Source organism: Oncorhynchus tshawytscha, linkage group LG05 (assembly GCF_018296145.1).
Source record: "Oncorhynchus tshawytscha isolate Ot180627B linkage group LG05, Otsh_v2.0, whole genome shotgun sequence".
In the NCBI taxonomy this organism is placed as follows: Eukaryota; Metazoa; Chordata; class Actinopteri; order Salmoniformes; family Salmonidae; genus Oncorhynchus; species Oncorhynchus tshawytscha.
The window spans coordinates 14,721,454-14,741,496 of NC_056433.1; the positions used below are offsets into that span (position 1 = coordinate 14,721,454).

Sequence of the window (20,043 nt, forward strand, 5' to 3'; positions counted from 1 at the left end):
TGAGATGAATAATGTAGGGTAAGTAACATTTTATAAGGTAGCATTGTTTAAAGTGGCTAGTGATATATTTACATCATTTCCCATCAATTCCCATTATTAAAGTGGCTGGAGTTGAGTCAGTGTCAGTGTCAGTGTGTTGGCAGCAGCCACTCAATGTTAGTGGTGGCTGTTTAACAGTCTGATGGCCTTGAGATAGAAGCTGTTTTTCAGTCTCTCGGTCCCAGCTTTGATGCACCTGTACTGACCTCACCTTCTGGATGATAGCGGGGTGAACAGGCAGTGGCTTGGGTGGTTGATGTCCTTGATGATCTTTATTGCCTTCCTGTAACATCGGGTGGTGTAGGTGTCCTGGAGGGCAGGTAGTTTGCCCCCGGTGATGCGTTGTGCAGACCTCACTACCCTCTGGAGAGCCTTACGGTTGAGGGCGGAGCAGTTGCCGTACCAGGCGGTGATACAGCCCGCCAGGATGCTCTCGATTGTGCATCTGTAGAAGTTTGTGAGTGCTTTTGGTGACAAGCCGAATTTCTTCAGCCTCCTGAGGTTGAAGAGGCGCTGCTGCGCCTTCTTCACGATGCTGTCTGTGTGAGTGGACCAAATCAGTTTGTCTGTGATGTGTATGCAGAGGAACTTAAAATTTGCTACCCTCTCCACTACTGTTCCATCGATGTGGATAGGGGGGTGTTCCCTCTGCTGTTTCCTGAAGTCCACAATCATCTCCTTAGTTTTGTTGACGTTGAGTGTGAGGTTATTTTCAACTTCCGGCGCCGACAGAGATGGCCGCCTCGCGTTCCTAGGAAACTATGCAGTTTTTTGTTTTTTTACGTGTTATTTCTTACATTAGTACCCCAGGTCATCTTAGGTTTCATTACATACAGTCGAGAAGAACTACTGAATATAAGATCAGCGTCAACTCACCATCAGTACGACCAAGAATATGTTTTTCGCGACGCGGATCCTGTGTTCTGCCTTACAAACAGGACAACGGAGTGGATCCCATGCAGCGACCCAAAAAAACGACTCCGAAAAAGAGGGAAACGAGGCGGTCTTCTGGTCAGACTCCGGACACGGGCACACCGTGCACCACTCCCTAGCATTCTTCTTGCCAATGTCCAGTCTCTTGACAACAAGGTTGATGAAATCCGAGCAAGGGTAGCATTCCAGAGGGACATCAGAGACTGTAACGTTCTTTGCTTCACGGAAACATGGCTCACTGGAGAGACGCTATCCGAGGCGGTGCAGCCAGTGGGTTTCTCCACGCATCGCGCCGACAGAAACAAACATCTTTCTGGTAAGTAGAGGGGCGGGGCGTATGCCTTATGGCTAACGAGACATGGTGTGATGAAAGAAACATACAGGAACTCAAATCCTTCTGTTCACCTGATTTAGAATTCCTCACAATCAAATGTAGACCGCATTATCTACCAAGAGAATTCTCTTCAATTATAATCACAGCCGTATATATCCCCCCCCCCAAGCAGACACATCGATGGCTCTGAACAAACTTTATTTAACTCTTTGCAAACTGGAAACCATTTATCCGGAGGCTGCATTCATTGTAGCTGGGGATTTTAACAAGGCTAATCTGAAAACAAGACTCCCTAAATTTTATCAGCATATCGATTGCGCAACCAGGGGTGGAAAGACCTTGGATCATTGTTACTCTAACTTCCGCGACACATATAAGGCCCTGCCCCGCCCCCCTTTCGGAAAAGCTGACCACGACTCCATTTTGTTGATCCCTGCCTACAGACAGAAACTAAAACAAGAGGCTCCCACGCTGAGGCTCCCACGCTGAGGTCTGTCCAACGCTGGTCCGACCAAGCTGACTCCACACTCCAAGACTGCTTCCATTTAGTGGTGGCTCTATTGTTCCGCAGCTGTCCTGCAACACAGCCAGAGGGCCACGTGCCGCATGTCCAAAAAACAAATAATTTGGACTAAATCCTGTACTCTCCTGACAACTTCTGGCTAACAGTTCCTTCAAAGATGGGTCATCCTGCTGTTCCTTCAACAAATCATCACAAGAAACAGATGGAGATGTGCAGGCAAAGGCTGGTCAAACGGTTCTGTAACAGACAGAATTATATTCAGTTGCTGACACCTCACGGCTCATGGCACGTGTCACTGCACAAGCTGGATAGATAACAGGACTATCTGGAGAGTTCTTACTCCTCACTAGCAGGGAGAACAGGGGTTGGACTCCACAGGAGCAGGGAGAACCGGGGTCTGACTCCTCAGGAGCAGGGAGAACAGGGGTCTGACTCCTCAGGAGCAGGGAGGACAGGGGTCTGACTCCTCAGGAGCAGGGAGAACAGGGGTCTGACTCCTCAGGAGCAGGGAGAACAGGGGTCTGACTCCTCAGGAGCAGGGAGAACAGGGGTCTGACTCCTCAGGAGCAGGGAGAACAGGGGTCTGACTCCTCAGGAGCAGGGAGAACAGGGGTCTGACTCCTCAGGGGCAGGGAGAACAGGGGTTTGCTGTGTAACCACAAGGTGGTGGCACCCCAACCCAGACCTCTACACCAGCTAACTGGTTACCAAGAATGAGACCAATAACCTGAACTGGTAAATGAGGATGCACCAACACAAACCTTTCACAAGATCTGAGTCAAGTTTCAATGTATGCACAGGCACAGGAAAAACAAACAACCCCATCCCACAAATGAGTATAGAATCACCTGTATCTGACTCACAAACAAATTATTCCACAGAGCCTGTGTCTCGCAAGATTTTGACTTGCACTTTCTCATCCCGACCTACCAGGAAGATATATCCCTCAGAAATGTATGCAGCATAGTCAGAAGCACTGGCTTTTCCAAATGGATATGCATGCTTCTCAAGCTGAGATACAGTACTTGGACTAAGTGATATAGCTAGGCCAAAAAACTGTACTTTTGACTTGCCACCAGAATTTTTTGCTTTTGCTTTAAGGACAGGACATTCATTTTTGCAGTGTCCCTTACCGTGACAGTAGTTACATACTCTGTTTAGATAATTTCTACCTCATATGCCACAATCAACCTTAAAGCATTGATCTGCTCCAAACCTTGAAAACTTTTGGTGAGGGTAGCAGTACTCTAGTACGGGCAGTTTCAGAATGATGACCAGGATCCACAAAAAAGCTTTTATGGGTCAAGACATACTCATCTGATTGAACTGCTGCCACACAGACTTTTCACCTTGTGCTCACTAATATAAATTGTGACACGCTCTAGGTTTGTGACACGCTCTACGCTCTAGGTACGTAGGTTTGCTTGTCACCTCTCTTCCAATTTGAAAACGCTGCTTATAAGCCTCAGGGATCGATTCGTAGGCTTTTAACAACTAATTTTTCACCGTTTCATAGACCTGAATCTGCTATACTTAACCCTGAACAGGCCTCTTGAGCTTCACCAGTTAACACACACTGTAGCAGTAAAGTACGATTTGCATCAGACCAATCTCTAGATTCTGCTACTCGCTCAAAGAGAGAGAAACATGTTTCTTGGTCCTTTTCATTAAACTTAGGAAGTAAATGCACATTTCTTACGTTCTCAGTTGGATAGTTTGTTACTGGCAAAACTGATGACTCGTGTCTAAGTTTACCCTCTCTGATTAGGTCTAGTTTATACTGTTCTGTCATTTTGCCAACTCAGTTTGTTTAATCTGCTATTTTTCTAGTTGCAGCATTAACTCATTGCTCAAAACTTAAACCAGTGACACCTGGTGACACAACTGGAGTAACAAACTGTGGCTCTCGAACAGTTAGGATTCCTTCCTCAACTAGTTTGGCTTTTAGATTGGCCTTCATATTGTTTTTCAATTGCTTACGATCTAATTCAATATTGTAGTGCTCAGCAATCTGTGCCATCTGCTCTTTAGTGCACTGTTCCAAATGTGCTTCAACTTGTCCACATTACTAGCCATGATAAACTCAACTAAAGTACCAATTAGACTGTGACAAAAGCCTGTACATAGTGTACCTTGATAATGTGAAGGACAACCAACACAAAATGGACCCTCCCCAGCCCTAGTCTAATTAATATACCCATCTAACTGACTATTTAACCAAAAACCCTAGTCTTTGTGCAGACACTGGCTTTAGGTCAGTCACAGTGGTCAGGTATTCTGTTTAGGAACAAATAACAATATTTTTTATCTCGCTCTCTCTCTATTTTGACGACTCTCTCTTTCAGTGTCTCTCTATCTTTCCTCTTTCTTGCTTTCGCTCTATTTTTCTATCTCTCTCAGAAGCCAGGTACAAGCTAGAGAGGAACTATTAACCGACTACCTGATCACCGAATTGTATTCTAGTTTGCTGTTTCATTAACCTGAACTAGTTTTGTTATTTTCTTGGTGCTGGACGTCTCACCATTGGCCTTATCAAGTGAAATACCACAGTCTGAGGTTTCTGTTCCCTTTATGTAAGAGCCACTAGAGGAGATGTGTTGTGTTACTGTACAAAAGGTTTGAACTTTAGCTGAACTTTTTTCTTGATTGAGGAGAAATGACTCACGCTCTGCAGTGTTTTAGTGATTCACAAGGGGAGAGATCTCACTTGACTGTACTTGGGTTGGACTCTGAAAAGGCAAAAGAGCATCCGCAAAGTCAATTTGCCCGCAGTCTCAAGAGAAGAGATGAGAACACCTTTTATAATTCAAATGATCTCTCATGAATTGCCTCTGGTATTTGTATCTATGTAGCTTACATTGTGCACTTAGTCTGTACTCAGCAATAAGTCCATGGAGTCTTGCTGTAGGCTAGTAAGACTCCACCTTGGACAGCCTCGAGACATAGAGATGGGTATTGGTTATTTCGCTAGTTGACTTTGGTCCTCTGTAGCTCAGTTGGTAGAACATGATGCTTGCAACACCAGGATAGTGGGTTTGATTCCAGTGACCGACCTTATGTAAAATTAATGACTGTAAGTCTCTTTGGATAATAGTGTCTCCTAAATGGCATATATTATATATAAGTGGACTGTTACTAGGAGACAGAGTTCTCCTCTAGTCTTTCCTGGTTATTCCACTGAGTTCCCAGTCTTTCCCTATTGAAGAGGGTTAATGTAGAGCACGTGTCAAACTCAAAGCCTGCGGGTGGAAAAGCAACCTCAGTCAACATTGAAATGACTAAAACCAAATCGAAACTGTGTAGAAATGATATTGGACCTACATTTTTATACAGTAGTCTCTTCACTCTTTCCATGTTGCTAAGAATCATCGAAACGAAAGCTGAATTGTCAGGGAGGGACTAAAATTCCAAAAACAATGGATAGAGGGCTATTTTTTGTTCATTTTGACAGCGAGGGAATATAGCACATTTTCAGTTTGGGCCTCCAGACCTCGGTGAAGAGCGAATGCGGTCCGTAGGCAACATTTGTTTGACACTCCTGATGCAGAAAGACAGTGCACACACAACAAATATGAAATACTTATCATACATTTTGTTAGTCTTTACGTTTATTGAATTAAATATAGTTCAGCTGTCCCTGACATTTCAGCTGCTGCCTTTCTCAAGGGATGTTGTTGCAAAGGGTTAGAGCGGTAGCTAGCTTGGTCATTCTGACTGGTGTAGGTCAGATGTGTTCATTCTGACTGGTGTAGGTCAGATGTGTTCATTCTGACTGGTGTAGGTCAGAAGTGTTCATTCTGACTGGTGTAGGTCAGATGTGTTCATTCTGACTGGTGTAGGTCAGATGTGTTCATTCTGACTGGTGTAGGTCAGATGTGTTCATTCTGACTGGTGTAGGTCAGATGTGTTCATTCTGACTGGTGTAGGTCAGATGTGTTCATTCTGATTGGTGTAGGTCAGATGTGTTCATTCTGACTGGTGTAGGTCAGATGTGTTCATTCTGACTGGTGTAGGTCAGATGTGTTCATTCTGCCTGGTGTAGGTCAGATGTGTTCTGATTCTGCCTGGTGTAGGTCAGATGTGTTCATTCTGACTGGTGTAGGTCAGATGTGTTTATTCTGACTGGTGTAGGTCAGATGTGTTCATTCTGACTGGTGTAGGTCAGATGTGTTCATTCTGACTGGTGTAGGTCAGATGTGTTCATTCTGACTGGTGTAGGTCAGATGTGTTCATTCTGACTGGTGTAGGTCAGATGTGTTTATTCTGACTGGTGTAGGTCAGATGTGTTCATTCTGCCTGGTGTAGGTCAGATGTGTTCATTCTGCCTGGTGTAGGTCAGATGTGTTCATTCTGACTGGTGTAGGTCAGATGTGTTCATTCTGACTGGTGTAGGTCAGATGTGTTCATTCTGACTGGTGTAGGTCAGATGTGTTCATTCTGACTGGTGTGGTGTGGTGTAGGTCAGATGTGTTCATTCTGACTGGTGTAGGTCAGATGTGTTCATTCTGACTGGTGTAGGTCAGATGTGTTCATTCTGCCTGGTGTAGGTCAGATGTGTTCATTCTGACTGGTGTAGGTCAGATGTGTTCATTCTGACTGGTGTAGGTCAGATGTGTTTATTCTGACTGGTGTAGGTCAGATGTGTTCATTCTGACTGGTGTAGGTCAGATGTGTTCATTCTGACTGGTGTAGGTCAGATGTGTTTATTCTGACTGGTGTAGGTCAGATGTGTTCATTCTGACTGGTGTAGGTCAGATGTGTTCATTCTGACTGGTGTAGGTCAGATGTGTTCATTCTGACTGGTGTAGGTCAGATGTGTTCATTCTGACTGGTGTAGGTCAGATGTGTTCATTCTGACTGGTGTAGGTCAGATGTGTTCATTCTGACTGGTGTAGGTCAGATGTGTTTATTCTGACTGGTGTAGGTCAGATGTGTTTATTCTGACTGGTGTAGGTCAGATGTGTTTATTCTGACTGGTGTAGGTCAGATGTGTTTATTCTGACTGGTGTAGGTCAGATGTGTTCATTCTGCCTGGTGTAGGTCAGATGTGTTCATTCTGACTGGTGTAGGTCAGATGTGTTTATTCTGACTGGTGTAGGTCAGATGTGTTCATTCTGACTGGTGTAGGTCAGATGTGTTCATTCTGACTGGTGTAGGTCAGATGTGTTCATTCTGACTGGTGTAGGTCAGATGTGTTCATTCTGATGGTGTTCAGATGTGTTCATTCTGACTGGTGTAGGTCAGATGTGTTTATTCTGATTGGTGTAGGTCAGATGTGTTTATTCTGACTGGTGTAGGTCAGATGTGTTCATTCTGACTGGTGTAGGTCAGATGTGTTCATTCTGACTGGTGTAGGTCAGATGTGTTCATTCTGACTGGTGTAGGTCAGATGTGTTTATTCTGACTGGTGTAGGTCAGATGTGTTTATTCTGATTGGTGTAGGTCAGGTTGTGTTTTTTATTCTGACTGGTGTAGGTCAGATGTGTTTATTCTGACTGGTGTAGGTCAGATGTGTTCATTCTGACTGGTGTAGGTCAGATGTGTTCATTCTGCCTGGTGTAGGTCAGATGTGTTCATTCTGACTGGTGTAGGTCAGATGTGTTCATTCTGTGTTCATGTGTTCTTCTGACTGGTGTAGGTCAGATGTGTTCATTCTGACTGGTGTAGGTCAGATGTGTTCATTCTGACTGGTGTAGGTCAGATGTGTTCATTCTGACTGGTGTAGGTCAGGTGTGTTCATTCTGATGTGTTCATTCTGACTGGTGTAGGTCAGATGTGTTCATTCTGACTGGTGTAGGTCAGATGTGTTCATTCTGACTGGTGTAGGTCAGATGTGTTCATTCTGACTGGTGTAGGTCAGATGTGTTCATTCTGACTGGTGTAGGTCACTGGTGTAGGTCAGATGTGTTCATTCTGACTGGTGTAGGTCAGATGTGTTTATTCTGACTGGTGTAGGTCAGATGTGTTTATTCTGACTGTGTTCAGATGTCTTCTGACTGGTGTAGGTCAGATGTGTTTATTCTGACTGGTGTAGGTCAGACATGTTCATTCTGCCTGGTGTAGATCAGACATGTTCATTCTGACTGGTGTAGGTCAGATGTGTTCATTCTGACTGGTGTAGGTCAGATGTGTTCATTCTGACTGGTGTAGGTCAGATGTGTTCATTCTGACTGGTGTAGGTCAGATGTGTTCATTCTGACTGGTGTAGGTCAGATGTGTTTATTCTGACTGGTGTAGGTCAGATGTGTTTATTCTGATTGGTGTAGGTCAGTTGTGTTTATTCTGACTGGTGTAGGTCAGACATGTTCATTCTGCCTGGTGTAGATCAGACATGTTCATTCTGACTGGTGTAGGTCAGATGTGTTCATTCTGACTGGTGTAGGTCAGATGTGTTTATTCTGATTGGTGTAGGTCAGTTGTGTTTATTCTGACTGGTGTAGGTCAGACATGTTCATTCTGACTGGTGTAGATCAGACATGTTCATTCTGACTGGTGTAGGTCAGATGTGTTCATTCTGACTGGTGTAGATCAGATGAGTTCATTCTCTGTCTCAATTCAATTTCGATTCAATTTAAGTGGCTTTATTGGCATGGGAAACATATCATATTAAATCAAATCAAACTTTATTTTCCACATGCGCCAAATACAACAAGTGCAGACTTTACCGTGAAATGCTTACTTACAAGCCCTTAACCAACAGTGCAGTTCAAGAAGAAGAAATTATTTACCAAGTAAGCTAAAATAAAAAGTAATAATAAAAAGTAACACAATAAGAATAACAATAACTAGGCTATATACAGGGGGCACCGGTACCGAGTCAGTGTGCAGGGGTACAGGCTAGTTGATGTAATCTGTACATGTAGGTGGGGGCGAAGTGGCTATGCATAGGTAACAAACAAACAGCGAGTAGCAGCAGTGTACAAGGGGGGAGTCAATGTAAATTGTCCGGTGGCGATTTTTATGAATTGTTCAGCAGTCTAATGGCTTGGGGGTAGAAGCTGTTGAGGAGCCTTTTGTTCCTAGACTTGGCACTCCGGTACCGTTTGGCGTGCGGTAGCAGAGAAAACAGTCTATAACTTGGGTGACTGGAGTCTCTGACAATTTTATGGGCTTTCCTCTGACACCGCCTATTACAGTGAGGGAAAAAAGTGGACTGGAAGAAAGATTTCTTCCAGTCCAAAACAATGTCCTCTCCATTCAAAATATATTCCTCCATTTGGGAATCGCTAAATTAATCGTCCTCCAACAATATCTGTCTCACTTTCCCGATCAATTTCTTCTAAAATTGTGTGTACATCTGTATATCTAGACTTAGATTTAGCTTTCCCTGACTTAGTCGCCATACTGATTGATATATAAACAGCTGAAGATGCGCTTTACCAAAACAGTGCTGTGCGTAACATGCATGGCTCCTTCCGGTATGAATCGCCAATGGTGAATGACCCTCTTTACGCCGGAGTTTACTACATGGGTTGGTCTTCCAACACATAAACATTACATATTGCCGTTTACCTCAGCTCATTGGCTATCTACCCAGCTAGATTTCAAGACGATCAGTGGTCATTGGGTTAAAATACAGTCAATCAACGAAACAGCGGTCATATCATTCGTGCACAATGATGTCTTCAAATCGGTTTCTTTCAGTCAATATGTACCGCGAAATGATCCATCAGGTTTGGTTGTGTTACAAACAAACCAGTTGATTGAAATGAAACCAAACATGAATGGAAAAGTCACGTTTGGTGTGTGTATTTACGTCGAATGTGTCGTCGAAAATGGAATAAGACGGAATTCACGACACAAGCGGTTCACAAAATGTTTCGTGTTCGGCTATAAAAATGGATTTTATCTAACAAAAGACCATTCATTGTGTAACAATGTGCATTGGGATTGCAAACAGAGGAAGATCGTCAAAGGTAAACCATTTATTTTATTGCAGTTTGTGATTTTGTTATGCCTGTGCTGGTTGAAATAGTTGTTTTTTATGGGGCTCTATCCTCAGATAATTGCACCGTATTCTTTCGCAGTAAATCATGTTTTAAATCTGACAACGCAGTTGGATTAGCAAGATTCTAGGCTTTCGAAACATGTGAGACACTTGTATTTTCATGAATGTTTAATATGACTATTTATGTAGTGATTACCGTATGTTGTCGAATTTCATCCCGCTAACGGGTTTGGTGCGCAGAGAGGTTAAGTTTGCCTGCATTAAAGTCCCCGGCCACTAGGAGCGCCACTTCTGGGTGAGCATTTTCTTCTTTGCTTATGGCCTTATAGTGTTGTTTGAGAGCTGTCTTTGTGCCAGCTTCACTTTTGTGGTGGGTATAATACATATGAGAACTCTCTTGGTAGATAGTGTGGTCAACAACTTATCATAAGGTACTCTACCTCAGGTGAGCAATACCTTGAGACTTCTTTAATATTACATATGTTTAATATTAATATGTTTACGTTGCCAAAGCAAGTGAAATAGATAATAAACAAAAGTGAAATAAACAATACAAAAATGAAAGGTCAACATTACACTCACAATAGTTCCAAAAGAATAAAGACATTTCAAATGTATATATACAGTGTTGTATCGATGTACAAATAATTAAAGTACAAAAGGGAAAATAAATAAGTGTAAATGTGGGTTGAATTTACATTGGTGTTTGTTCTTCACTGGTTGCCCTTTTTTTGTGGCAACAAGTCACACATCTTGCTGTTGTGATTGCACACTGGTATTTCACCCAATAGATATGCGAGTTTATCAAAATTGGATTTATTTTCTAATTCTTTGTGGGTTAGTAATCTGAGGGAAATATGTGTCAATAATATGGTCATACATTTGACAGGAGGTTGGATCTCAGAGATCATCTTGTTCTACTGTAAGAATTGTCTCAGTACTGCTTCTTTTCCCCTGTGGAACAGACCATTACTTTCCTTTGTTGATTTCTGCTGGTCAAGCAAAGTGGATTACTCTCTCTTTCTCTCTCTCGCTCTCTCTCTTTCTCTCTCTCGCTCTCTTTCTCTCTCTTTCTCGCTCTCTCTCGCTCTCTCGCTCTCTCTCGCTCTCTCTCTTGCGCACGCGCTTATCTTCCTTAAAGACTGTTCTTCCAGACACAAGGCACACACCTTCCTCTCCTCTTTGGAAGCTGTGTGCTTTTCCTTGTTCTAATCCAATTATAGACACTAATTTAGGAGACCTACATTTCACTTTTCTGACCGGCTAGAGTTAGATTCAGAAGCCAGAGATTCTCTCCGATCTCTGTGGACTTCTGCTAAGGAAAACAAAGACCTTGTCACTTCGTGTGCTGCGAAAGGGCCTTGAGATCACTCCCATGGTGTTTAACTTTATTCGAAAATGAACGTTTTATATAGCATGCATGCATGCCCTTTAACAATGAACAATCTCTAGTCTCCAGAAAACGATATAAAGAGATTGATCCACTTTTCCTCAGTTGTGTCAGAATCCTAAATATACCCGTGATGGATCCCTTTGTAGAAACCTGTGGTTTACAGGTCAAACAAGGGCAAGTGAGCCATTAAGCAACATTGGGATACTTAATTAACGTTAAGAAAAAATCCCTAACCGAACATTTTAAGCACAGTGCACCAAACTACTACTAGCAGGTCCCGGTCATCATCATCAAGGGAAAACAAGGAAACAGTAAACAGTCTCCCATGAATGATGCAGCGCCCCTCTTGGGCCAATTGAGATATCGCGTGTGACTAAGACATTTCAGTTATTGTGTTACCACAGATTATCCATTATAGTGGCTGCTCTAACAATGAAAAAATAAAGTAAAAAATAGATAGCAGTTAGCCTGGGTAACAGTCTTTTCATTCTCTCTCAAACTCATTCCACGGAGGGCCAAGTGTCTGCGGGTTTTCGCTCCTCCCTTGTACTTGATTGATTAATTAAGATCACTAATTAGTAAGGAACTCCCAACACCTGGTTGTCTAGGACTTAATTGAAATAAATTTTAAAAAATTAAACTGCAGACACTAGGCCCTCCATGGAATGAGTTTGACACCCCTGGTCTAGATCATTCTAGCCATTCTATCCAATGAGAGGGCAGATACGCGTGTGAACAACAGGCACAACACTGATATAGTGTTTTTTCAAAGTATCATACTTATCAGTACACTCGTAACAACCTAAGCACTACTAAACATCTATTCCATCAAATAATCCATTACATTTTGTGGGGGAGGATATGTTTACTGTTGCTTTGTTTAACCTAGATGGATTATATATAAAAATAGTTTACGTAAGCCCTTGATACCGACATTATGTAGCTACAGTATATGCTTGTCGGGACTGAAATGAAAGCTGTCAGTTCATTTAGATTCAGAAGACAGGTGCTTTTGACGGAGATCAACACTGACTGACTGCCTGACTGACTGGAGAAATGCTTACAATATTGATTTTCCACTACAGTTGTTGAGTTAAAGGGGAAATCTGGGATTCTAAAAACAACAAAGTTGTCTCCTTGCCACTTTTTTGTTAAACAGGGGAGGGGATGGGGCTGGAATTAAACTCATGAGGCATTTATCAATTATTTTCTTCAATTTAGAATTAATTTAAAAGTCCAAATGGATGTACCACTCTTTAAGAGTGGTTTTTAACTAACAGATTCAGCCTCAGATTATATAAATCCAGTCTTTGTATTGTCAAGTATAGAATTTACAATCAAAATAGATTATAGCATTATGCATATCTAGAATGAAGCCTATCTAGTTGATCTATTTATCAGCAGTGTTCTCCTAGGGCTAGCAGCACAGGGATGTTGCTCTGAGCCACTTGTCCAGATGGGTGGTTAAAGCAGGAGATGGGCTGGTAACAAGCTGGTCTGGTCTACCATGCAGAGAGAGGAATCAATCCCCATTTCTGACTCACAGTCGTCCATTAAATCAATGAGAACAAACAACTAAAATTGTCAATTTCCATACAGTCCATCACAAAAAAATATGAGTGATCAACTAATAGCCAGCCATTATAGCATATTGGCTTGCCTTTCTGCATGTCAAAACACATATTTTGTAAGTGATGATAGAAGTGTTTCTTTCCAAGCTTCGGACGAGGCAATAACAAGAGATTGACTCCTGTAGACAATCCTAATTGGCCTAAACATAGCTGGGGTGCAATTACAGGGTGTCACTATCAATTATACAAATGGCCAGTCAGTCAGAGAGGTAGTACCCACCTCACTGTTCTCTGTCTGTCACAGGGTAAAGAGACAGAGATTTAAAAATATATATATAACCAGGCAAGTCAGTTAAGAACAAATTCTTATTTACAATGACAGCCTACACCAGCCAAACCCGGACGACACTGGGCCAATTGTGCGCCACCCTATGAGACTCCCAATCACAGCCAGTTGTGATACAACCTGGATTTGAACCAAGGTATCCATAGTGACACCTCTAGCACTGAAATGCAGTGCCTTAGACAACTCGGGAGAGAAGGTAGTCAAGCCACCTCAAAAAGCACAAGAAAGATGATTTCGACACCCACCATCTCATATTGTTCTGAAATCATTTCTGTAGTTAGAAACAGATAAGGTTAGCATTCCTGCAACATTATTTTGTTTAAATATAATTTGATCTCTGAGAAACTGATTGCTATTAAGGTATTTTAATTTATAGGATTCATATAATCTTCAATAAATATAGTACATAATATCCGATTTGGACCATAATTCTTCCTAACAATGAATTAGGCATGAGGAATTCAATAAAAGGATCAATAGCCACCCCACGCCAATCTCACCCCACTAACCAGTGTACAGTATCAGTTCTCAGTATCAGTTCATGTCTGACAAGTAGTATGGAGCTGCTTCTTGGGGTATTGTTTCTTCATTCTATTTCATGTATTCCCTGTGAATCTGGGAATGTTTTTTTAAAATAAGTCCCTTGCATTATTTACCATAAATGAGTGTGAAAGTACAACGTTTTGCCCACTAGATACCGCTGTTCGTGCTACTGCCACCGCACCCTTTTATCCATGTTGCTGGTGTTTTGTGTTTAATACTGAACACAAATATAAATGCAATGTGTAAAGTGTTGGTCCCATGTTTCATGAGCTGAAATAAAAGATCCTAGAAATTTTCCATACACATAAAAAGCTTATTTCTCTCAAATTTTGTGCACAAATTTGTTTACATCCCTGTTAGTGAGAATTTCTCCTTTGCCAAGATTATCCACCCACCTGACAGGTGTTGTATATCAAGAAGCTGATTAAAAAGCATGATCATTACACAGGTTCACCTTGTGCTGGGGACAATAAAAGGCCAATCTAAAATGTGCAGTTTTGTCACACAACACAATGCCACAGATGTCTCAAGTTTTGAGGGAGCGTGCAATTGGCATGCTGACTGCAGGAATGTCCACCAGAGCTGTTCCCGGAGAATTACATTAAATGTTCATTTGTCTCCCATAAGCCGCCTCCAAAAATGTTTCAAAGAATTTGGCAGTATGTCCAACCGGGTAACCAAGTCAGCCCCTCCACATCAGTCTTCTTCTCCTGCGGGAACGTCTGAGACCAGCCACCCAGAAAGCTGATGAAACTGTGGGTTTGCAAAACTGAAGAATTTCTACACAAACTGTCAGAAACCATCTCAGGGAAGCGTGCTCGTTGTTCTCACTAGAGTCTGCAGTTCGGCGTCGTAATCGACTTCAGTGTGCAAATGCTCACCGTCAATGGCCACTGACACGCTGGAGAAGTGTGCCCTTTGTGGATTAATCCCGGTTTCAACTGTACCAGGCAGATGGCAAACAGCGTGTATGGCATCATGTGGGCGAGCGGTTTGCTGATGTCAACGTTGTGAACAGAGTGCCCCTTGGTGGCAGTGGGGTTATGGTATGGGCAGGCATAAGCTACCGACAACGAACACAATTGCATTTTAGCAATTTCAATTTGAATGCACAAAGATACCATGATCAGAACCTATAGCCCATTGTCGTGCCATTCATCTGCCGCCATCACCTCATGTTTCAGCATAAAATGCACGGCCCCATGGTGCAAAGATCTTTACACAATTCAGTCAGAAATGGCTGTAATTATTTTGCAGCTTCAGCATCACTGACAGTGCGATACACACTGCTGATGTTCTGTGTTGGTCGCTGCAGCAGGGAGGAGAGAAACAACGGATGCTAGTCACACAGTCACTCGCTGTCTTCTTTTTACACAGCACAGCACATCTGAGCCCAGCCCGGCACAATCAAATCAATTGTGGTCGGACTCCCTCTAGTCATTTGTGTGTCTTAATTATTTCAGGAAACCTTTCGCTTTAAGCATCAGACAAGCTAAGTGTATATAGTTGATTTGATGAAAACACATAGGATGTGTCTATACAGTATATGAAGGAATTCACATTTAAACATTTCGACCAAATCGATTGGTCAATAGAACAGACTCTTGGTCGACTATGATTGTTTTTTGTCAGGGACAGCCCTACTCTGGATCGAAGTATACAACAGCGGGTTCCAGTTCCCACCAATATTCAGCAACTTTGCACATCCATTGAGGAGGAGTGGGAGAACATTCCTCAGGCCACAATCAACAGCCTGATCAACTCTGTGTGAAGGAGACGTTTCGCGCTGCACAAGGCAAATGGTGGTCACACCAGATAATGACTGGTTTTCTGATCCACGCTTCTACCTTTTTTTTTGAAGCTATCTATGACCAAGATTGTCTAATTGACTGATTTGTACTGTAACTCAGTAAAATCGTTGAAATTGTTGCATGTTTGGTTTATAAATATATATTTTTCTTTGCAACTTTGGGTAGAAAACCAATAACTTTTGCTCATGTTGAAAATAAATTGTATGGTCATCCTCACAATTCAAGCCAGTCCTCCATGAATGCAATTCAGTTTGTCCTCCTCTTAGGCATAATCTGTCAGAGAACTGCTACTGAATACTGGTTGTTGGGGTGGGATTGGTGTGGGGGCTCTGTGGGTGTCTTTTGACCCTGTTATTGGATTCTTCTTGTCTTACTCAATGGTAGGAAAAAGTTTGGTCCAAATCGATTTTTGGGTACTATATTTGTAGAATATTATGTTTATCTTACAAATTAAAAGGGCCAATTTGGGTGCACACAATTAGCTTAAGAGAGAGAACAAATTAAATAAAAAAATGTTTCAGGAATGCTAATTATGTTTCAAACTACAGAAACAATTTCATGGCTTGCTGAAATGACATGGAATGACTCGGCAGAGAGAAAGCCCGAGACAGAGAGAGCAAGCACTGAGGCATGCTGAGAAGTCAACTGAACTGACCTATTCTGCTCACTGGTTTCAACTCGCCTGGCAATGAAATGTCATAGTTAAGTAGGGTGCTGTACTTGAGTTTTCCCCCTTACTCTGCCAGTAGTTTAGGCCTTGCATATCCCAATAGCACCCTAATGTATTCCCAGGCATCTGGTCAAAGGCAGTGCACTAAATATGTTGCTAATTGTATCTTTATTTAACTAGGCAAGTCAGTTAAGATCAAATTATTTTTTACAATGACAGCCTACCCCAGCCAAACCCTCCAGTAACCAAGACAACACTGGGCCAATTGTGCAGCACCCAGGATTGAATCAAATCAAATCAAATCAGGGTCTATAGTGACACCTCTAGCACGGTATGGCAGTGCCTTAGACCATTGCACCGCTCAGGAGTATAAAATTGTGACACACCCAATGACTTAGGCTCTCACTGTTAAATGTTCCCATTCATTGTAAATGTTGTGTCCCATTCATTCTCACTGTTATATGGCAGGGCAGCCTTCATCTGTACACACAGCATTCATTCATGTGATTATGACGATGTTGATAAAATCATTTGTAAATTAGCGATGGGCTGAACATAATATGTTTAATATCCAGTTTTATTGCTGCTGGAGTCAGCCTGGTAGTCTATGGTCATAATGGGTTTGTTACGAAATGAAAGACTCTCTCCATCCCACCCGCTCTGAACCCTCCCTCGCTTTCTGTATATTAATGTGACAACATCAGTTAGGATGATATCTACCTTATTTCTGGATATATATTTTCTCATACCGGCTGCTTATTATACAGTAGAAACACTAAGTGTGAGTCCCAAATGGCACCAGATTCTCCACAAGTGCACTATTTTGCACTAAAATGCACTAGGGTGCCATTTGGGGCGAACCCACTGTGAGACATGTTGTCTGGAGTGATATCCATATGACACGTATTTTCTCATCTGTACTGTGTTTGGAGGAAAATGTTGTGATGTGATACGCCATGTGCCCATGTGTCATCAACATGTTCCTTTTTATAGTTTCAGACATTCAGACACGGTCACATACTCTCACTCAGGTTCCTAATATTAGAGTGGAGGGGGGGGGGAAGGAGGTCTGGCTGTGGTACAACTGTGTGATGTTGGTCATCCACACACACACACACACAGTCCTCCAGGAGGTCCTTCAGTTCCATCTGTCTCCAACCCTGTCTCCACACTACCAATCCACATGAATCATCTTTGGGTAGAAAAGAGGACTCACTAGCTGTATAGTCTAGTTACAGTTGTGACGCATGGCTCTGTGGAAGGCAAGCAACACTCATTTCCATCTTTGTTCATAAATAGTCACTTTAGACCATTGAGGTTTGAGGTTTGAACTTGGCTCTGCTTTCATAAATCCCTGTGGTGCCAGTTCCACAGTAGCTTGGCCCTCCCCATGAGGCATCCCTCTCACACAGTACAGAGTAGGGCCGTTTATAGGCTTAACACAGTCATGGTGCCTGGTCAATCAATTCACAACTTCCCTCTACTCTGTGTGAAGTGAGAGGAACGTGTTGTATATTTGCATAACGCTTCTCACATTTACTCACTCTAGGTTGAAACGAAGTCTCTGAAATGAAGCTCTCTCTCCCTCTCTCTGGAACCCGAATGGAGTGGAGAGAGGCTGGTCTGTGTTGTAGTGTCCTGTAGAGGCTGGTCTGTGCTGTACTGTTCTGAACAGCTGTAGTGTTCTGTAGAGGCTGGTCTGTGCTGTACTGTTCTGAACAGCTGTAGTGTCCTGTAGAGGCTGGCCTGTGCTGTACTGTTCTGAACAGCTGTAGTGTCCTGTAGAGGCTGGTCTGTGCTGTACTGTTCTGAACAGCTGTAGTGTCCTGTAGAGGCTGGTCTGTGCTGTACTGTTCTGAACAGTTGTAGTGTCCTGTAGAGGCTGGCCTGTGTTGTACTGTTCTGAACAGCTGTAGTGTCCTGTAGAGGCTGGTCTGTGCTGTACTGTTCTGAACAGCTGTAGTGTCCTGTAGAGGCTGGTCTGTGTTGTACTGTTCTGAACAGCTGTAGTGTCCTGTAGAGGCTGGTCTGTGCTGTACTGTTATGAACAGCTGTAGTGTCCTGTAGAGGCTGGTCTGTGTTGTACTGTTCTGAACAGCTGTAGTGTCCTGTAGAGGCTGGTCTGTGCTGTACTGTTCTGAACAGCTGTAGTGTCCTGTAGAGGCTGGTCTGTGTTGTACTGTTCTGAACAGCTGTAGTGTCCTGTAGAGGCTGGTCTGTGTTGTACTGTTCTGAACAGCTGTAGTGTCCTGTAGAGGCTGGTCTGTGCTGTACTGTTATGAACAGCTGTAGTGTCCTGTAGAGGCTGGTCTGTGTTGTACTGTTCTGAACAGCTGTAGTGTCCTGTAGAGGCTGGTCTGTGCTGTACTGTTCTGAACAGCTGTAGTGTCCTGTAGAGGCTGGTCTGTGTTGTACTGTTCTGAACAGCTGTAGTGTCCTGTAGAGGCTGGTCTGTGCTGTACTGTTCTGAACAGCTGTAGTGTCCTGTAGAGGCTGGCCTGTGTTGTACTGTTCTGAACAGCTGTAGTGTCCTGTGGCTGGTCTGTGCTGTACTGTTCTGAACAGCTGTAGTGTCCTGTAGAGGCTGGTCTGTGTTGTACTGTTCTGAACAGCTGTAGTGTCCTGTAGAGGCTGGTCTGTGTTGTACTGTTCTGAACAGCTGTAGTGTCCTGTAGAGGCTGGTCTGTGCTGTACTGTTCTGAACAGCTGTAGTGTCCTGAAGAGGCTGGTCTGTGCTGTACTGTTCTGAACAGCTGTAGTGTCCTGAAGAGGCTGGTCTGTGCTGTACTGTTCTGAACAGTTGTAAGCTTGTATGTGGAGGGGGATGGGAAAAGCTCTTAGTGATATGAGCTCTGCACTTAAAAATGTTAAAAAACAGTTCACTCTCGAAACCAGCAACTAAGGATGACAGTGTTACTTTCATGACTCCATAACACCTTCAAACGTGCTAGACAGATTGAATATTCATGACAAAATAACCTATATGAACTTTTAAACAAGCTGTTGTTATGAAGAACTTCTTTTGATGAACCTTAGAAGAAACACTGTTCATTCAATGAAAAGTTGATGGACGATCAAATTGAAAATCATCAAACCAGTGATGTCATTTGATGGTATTCATTTTCAAAGAAGCACAATAGAAAGATAATAATAATATAACAATAATAATTATATAATAATAATATAATAATTATATAATAATAATTATATAATAATTATATAATAATAATTATATAATAATAATAAGAATCTAGGCTGACAGTATATATATACATTTTACTAAGCAAGTCAGTTAAGAACAAATTCTTAATTACAATGACAGCTTACTGGGGAACAGTGGGTTAACTTCCTTGCTCAGGGGTAGAACAACAGATTCAGCCCAGGGATTTGATCCAGCAACCTTCCGGTTACTAGCCCAACACTCTAACCACTAGGCTACCTGCCAACTTGCTCGCAGACGTTCTACCATGAGTGAATGAATAATTATTACAGTATTACTGATCTTATAACCGTCTGTGTTCCAGGTCACCTGTGCCAGACGTCATGACGACGGGCCAGTCTGCACGGTACCGTCCCACCTGGGACCTGGCCCTGGACCCCCTGATGTCCTGCAAGCTGTGCCTTGGGGACTTCCCCCATGAGCAGATGACCACCATCAGCCAGTGCCAATGTGTCTTCTGCAGCCTGGTAAGTAGGTACAGCCAACACACCTGAATAGGTCCTGTTCATTAGGCACCAAACAGAAAACAGACAGAATCACACACTTCACTAAGCACATATCTATTTAAGTCAGTAGCACATGAGGTGTGGAGGAAAGAGCATTTTTAATTTATGAAACAGATAGAGGCCATGGCTGTATTAAGACTGGGCTGTGTTAATTAAGTATCAAACAGAAGAAAACAGAGTGAAACAGTGAGGAACTACCTGAACAT

At 42.7% G+C, this 20,043-nt stretch overlaps 1 protein-coding gene across 3 annotated transcripts in view; it reads left to right on the forward strand.

Annotated features, from left to right (window-relative positions):
- The window catches only part of LOC112249979 (probable E3 ubiquitin-protein ligase RNF144A-A), a 52,683-nt gene that overhangs the window by 8,833 nt on the left and 23,807 nt on the right, over positions 1-20,043 (forward strand). For all 3 annotated transcript variants that reach the window (XM_024419761.2, XM_024419760.2, XM_024419762.2), the window contains exon 2: positions 19,636-19,798. In XM_024419761.2, the coding sequence (XP_024275529.1) occupies positions 19,655-19,798 (144 nt within the window). In that variant the 5' untranslated portion in view covers positions 19,636-19,654. The remainder of the gene's footprint in view (positions 1-19,635; positions 19,799-20,043) is intronic.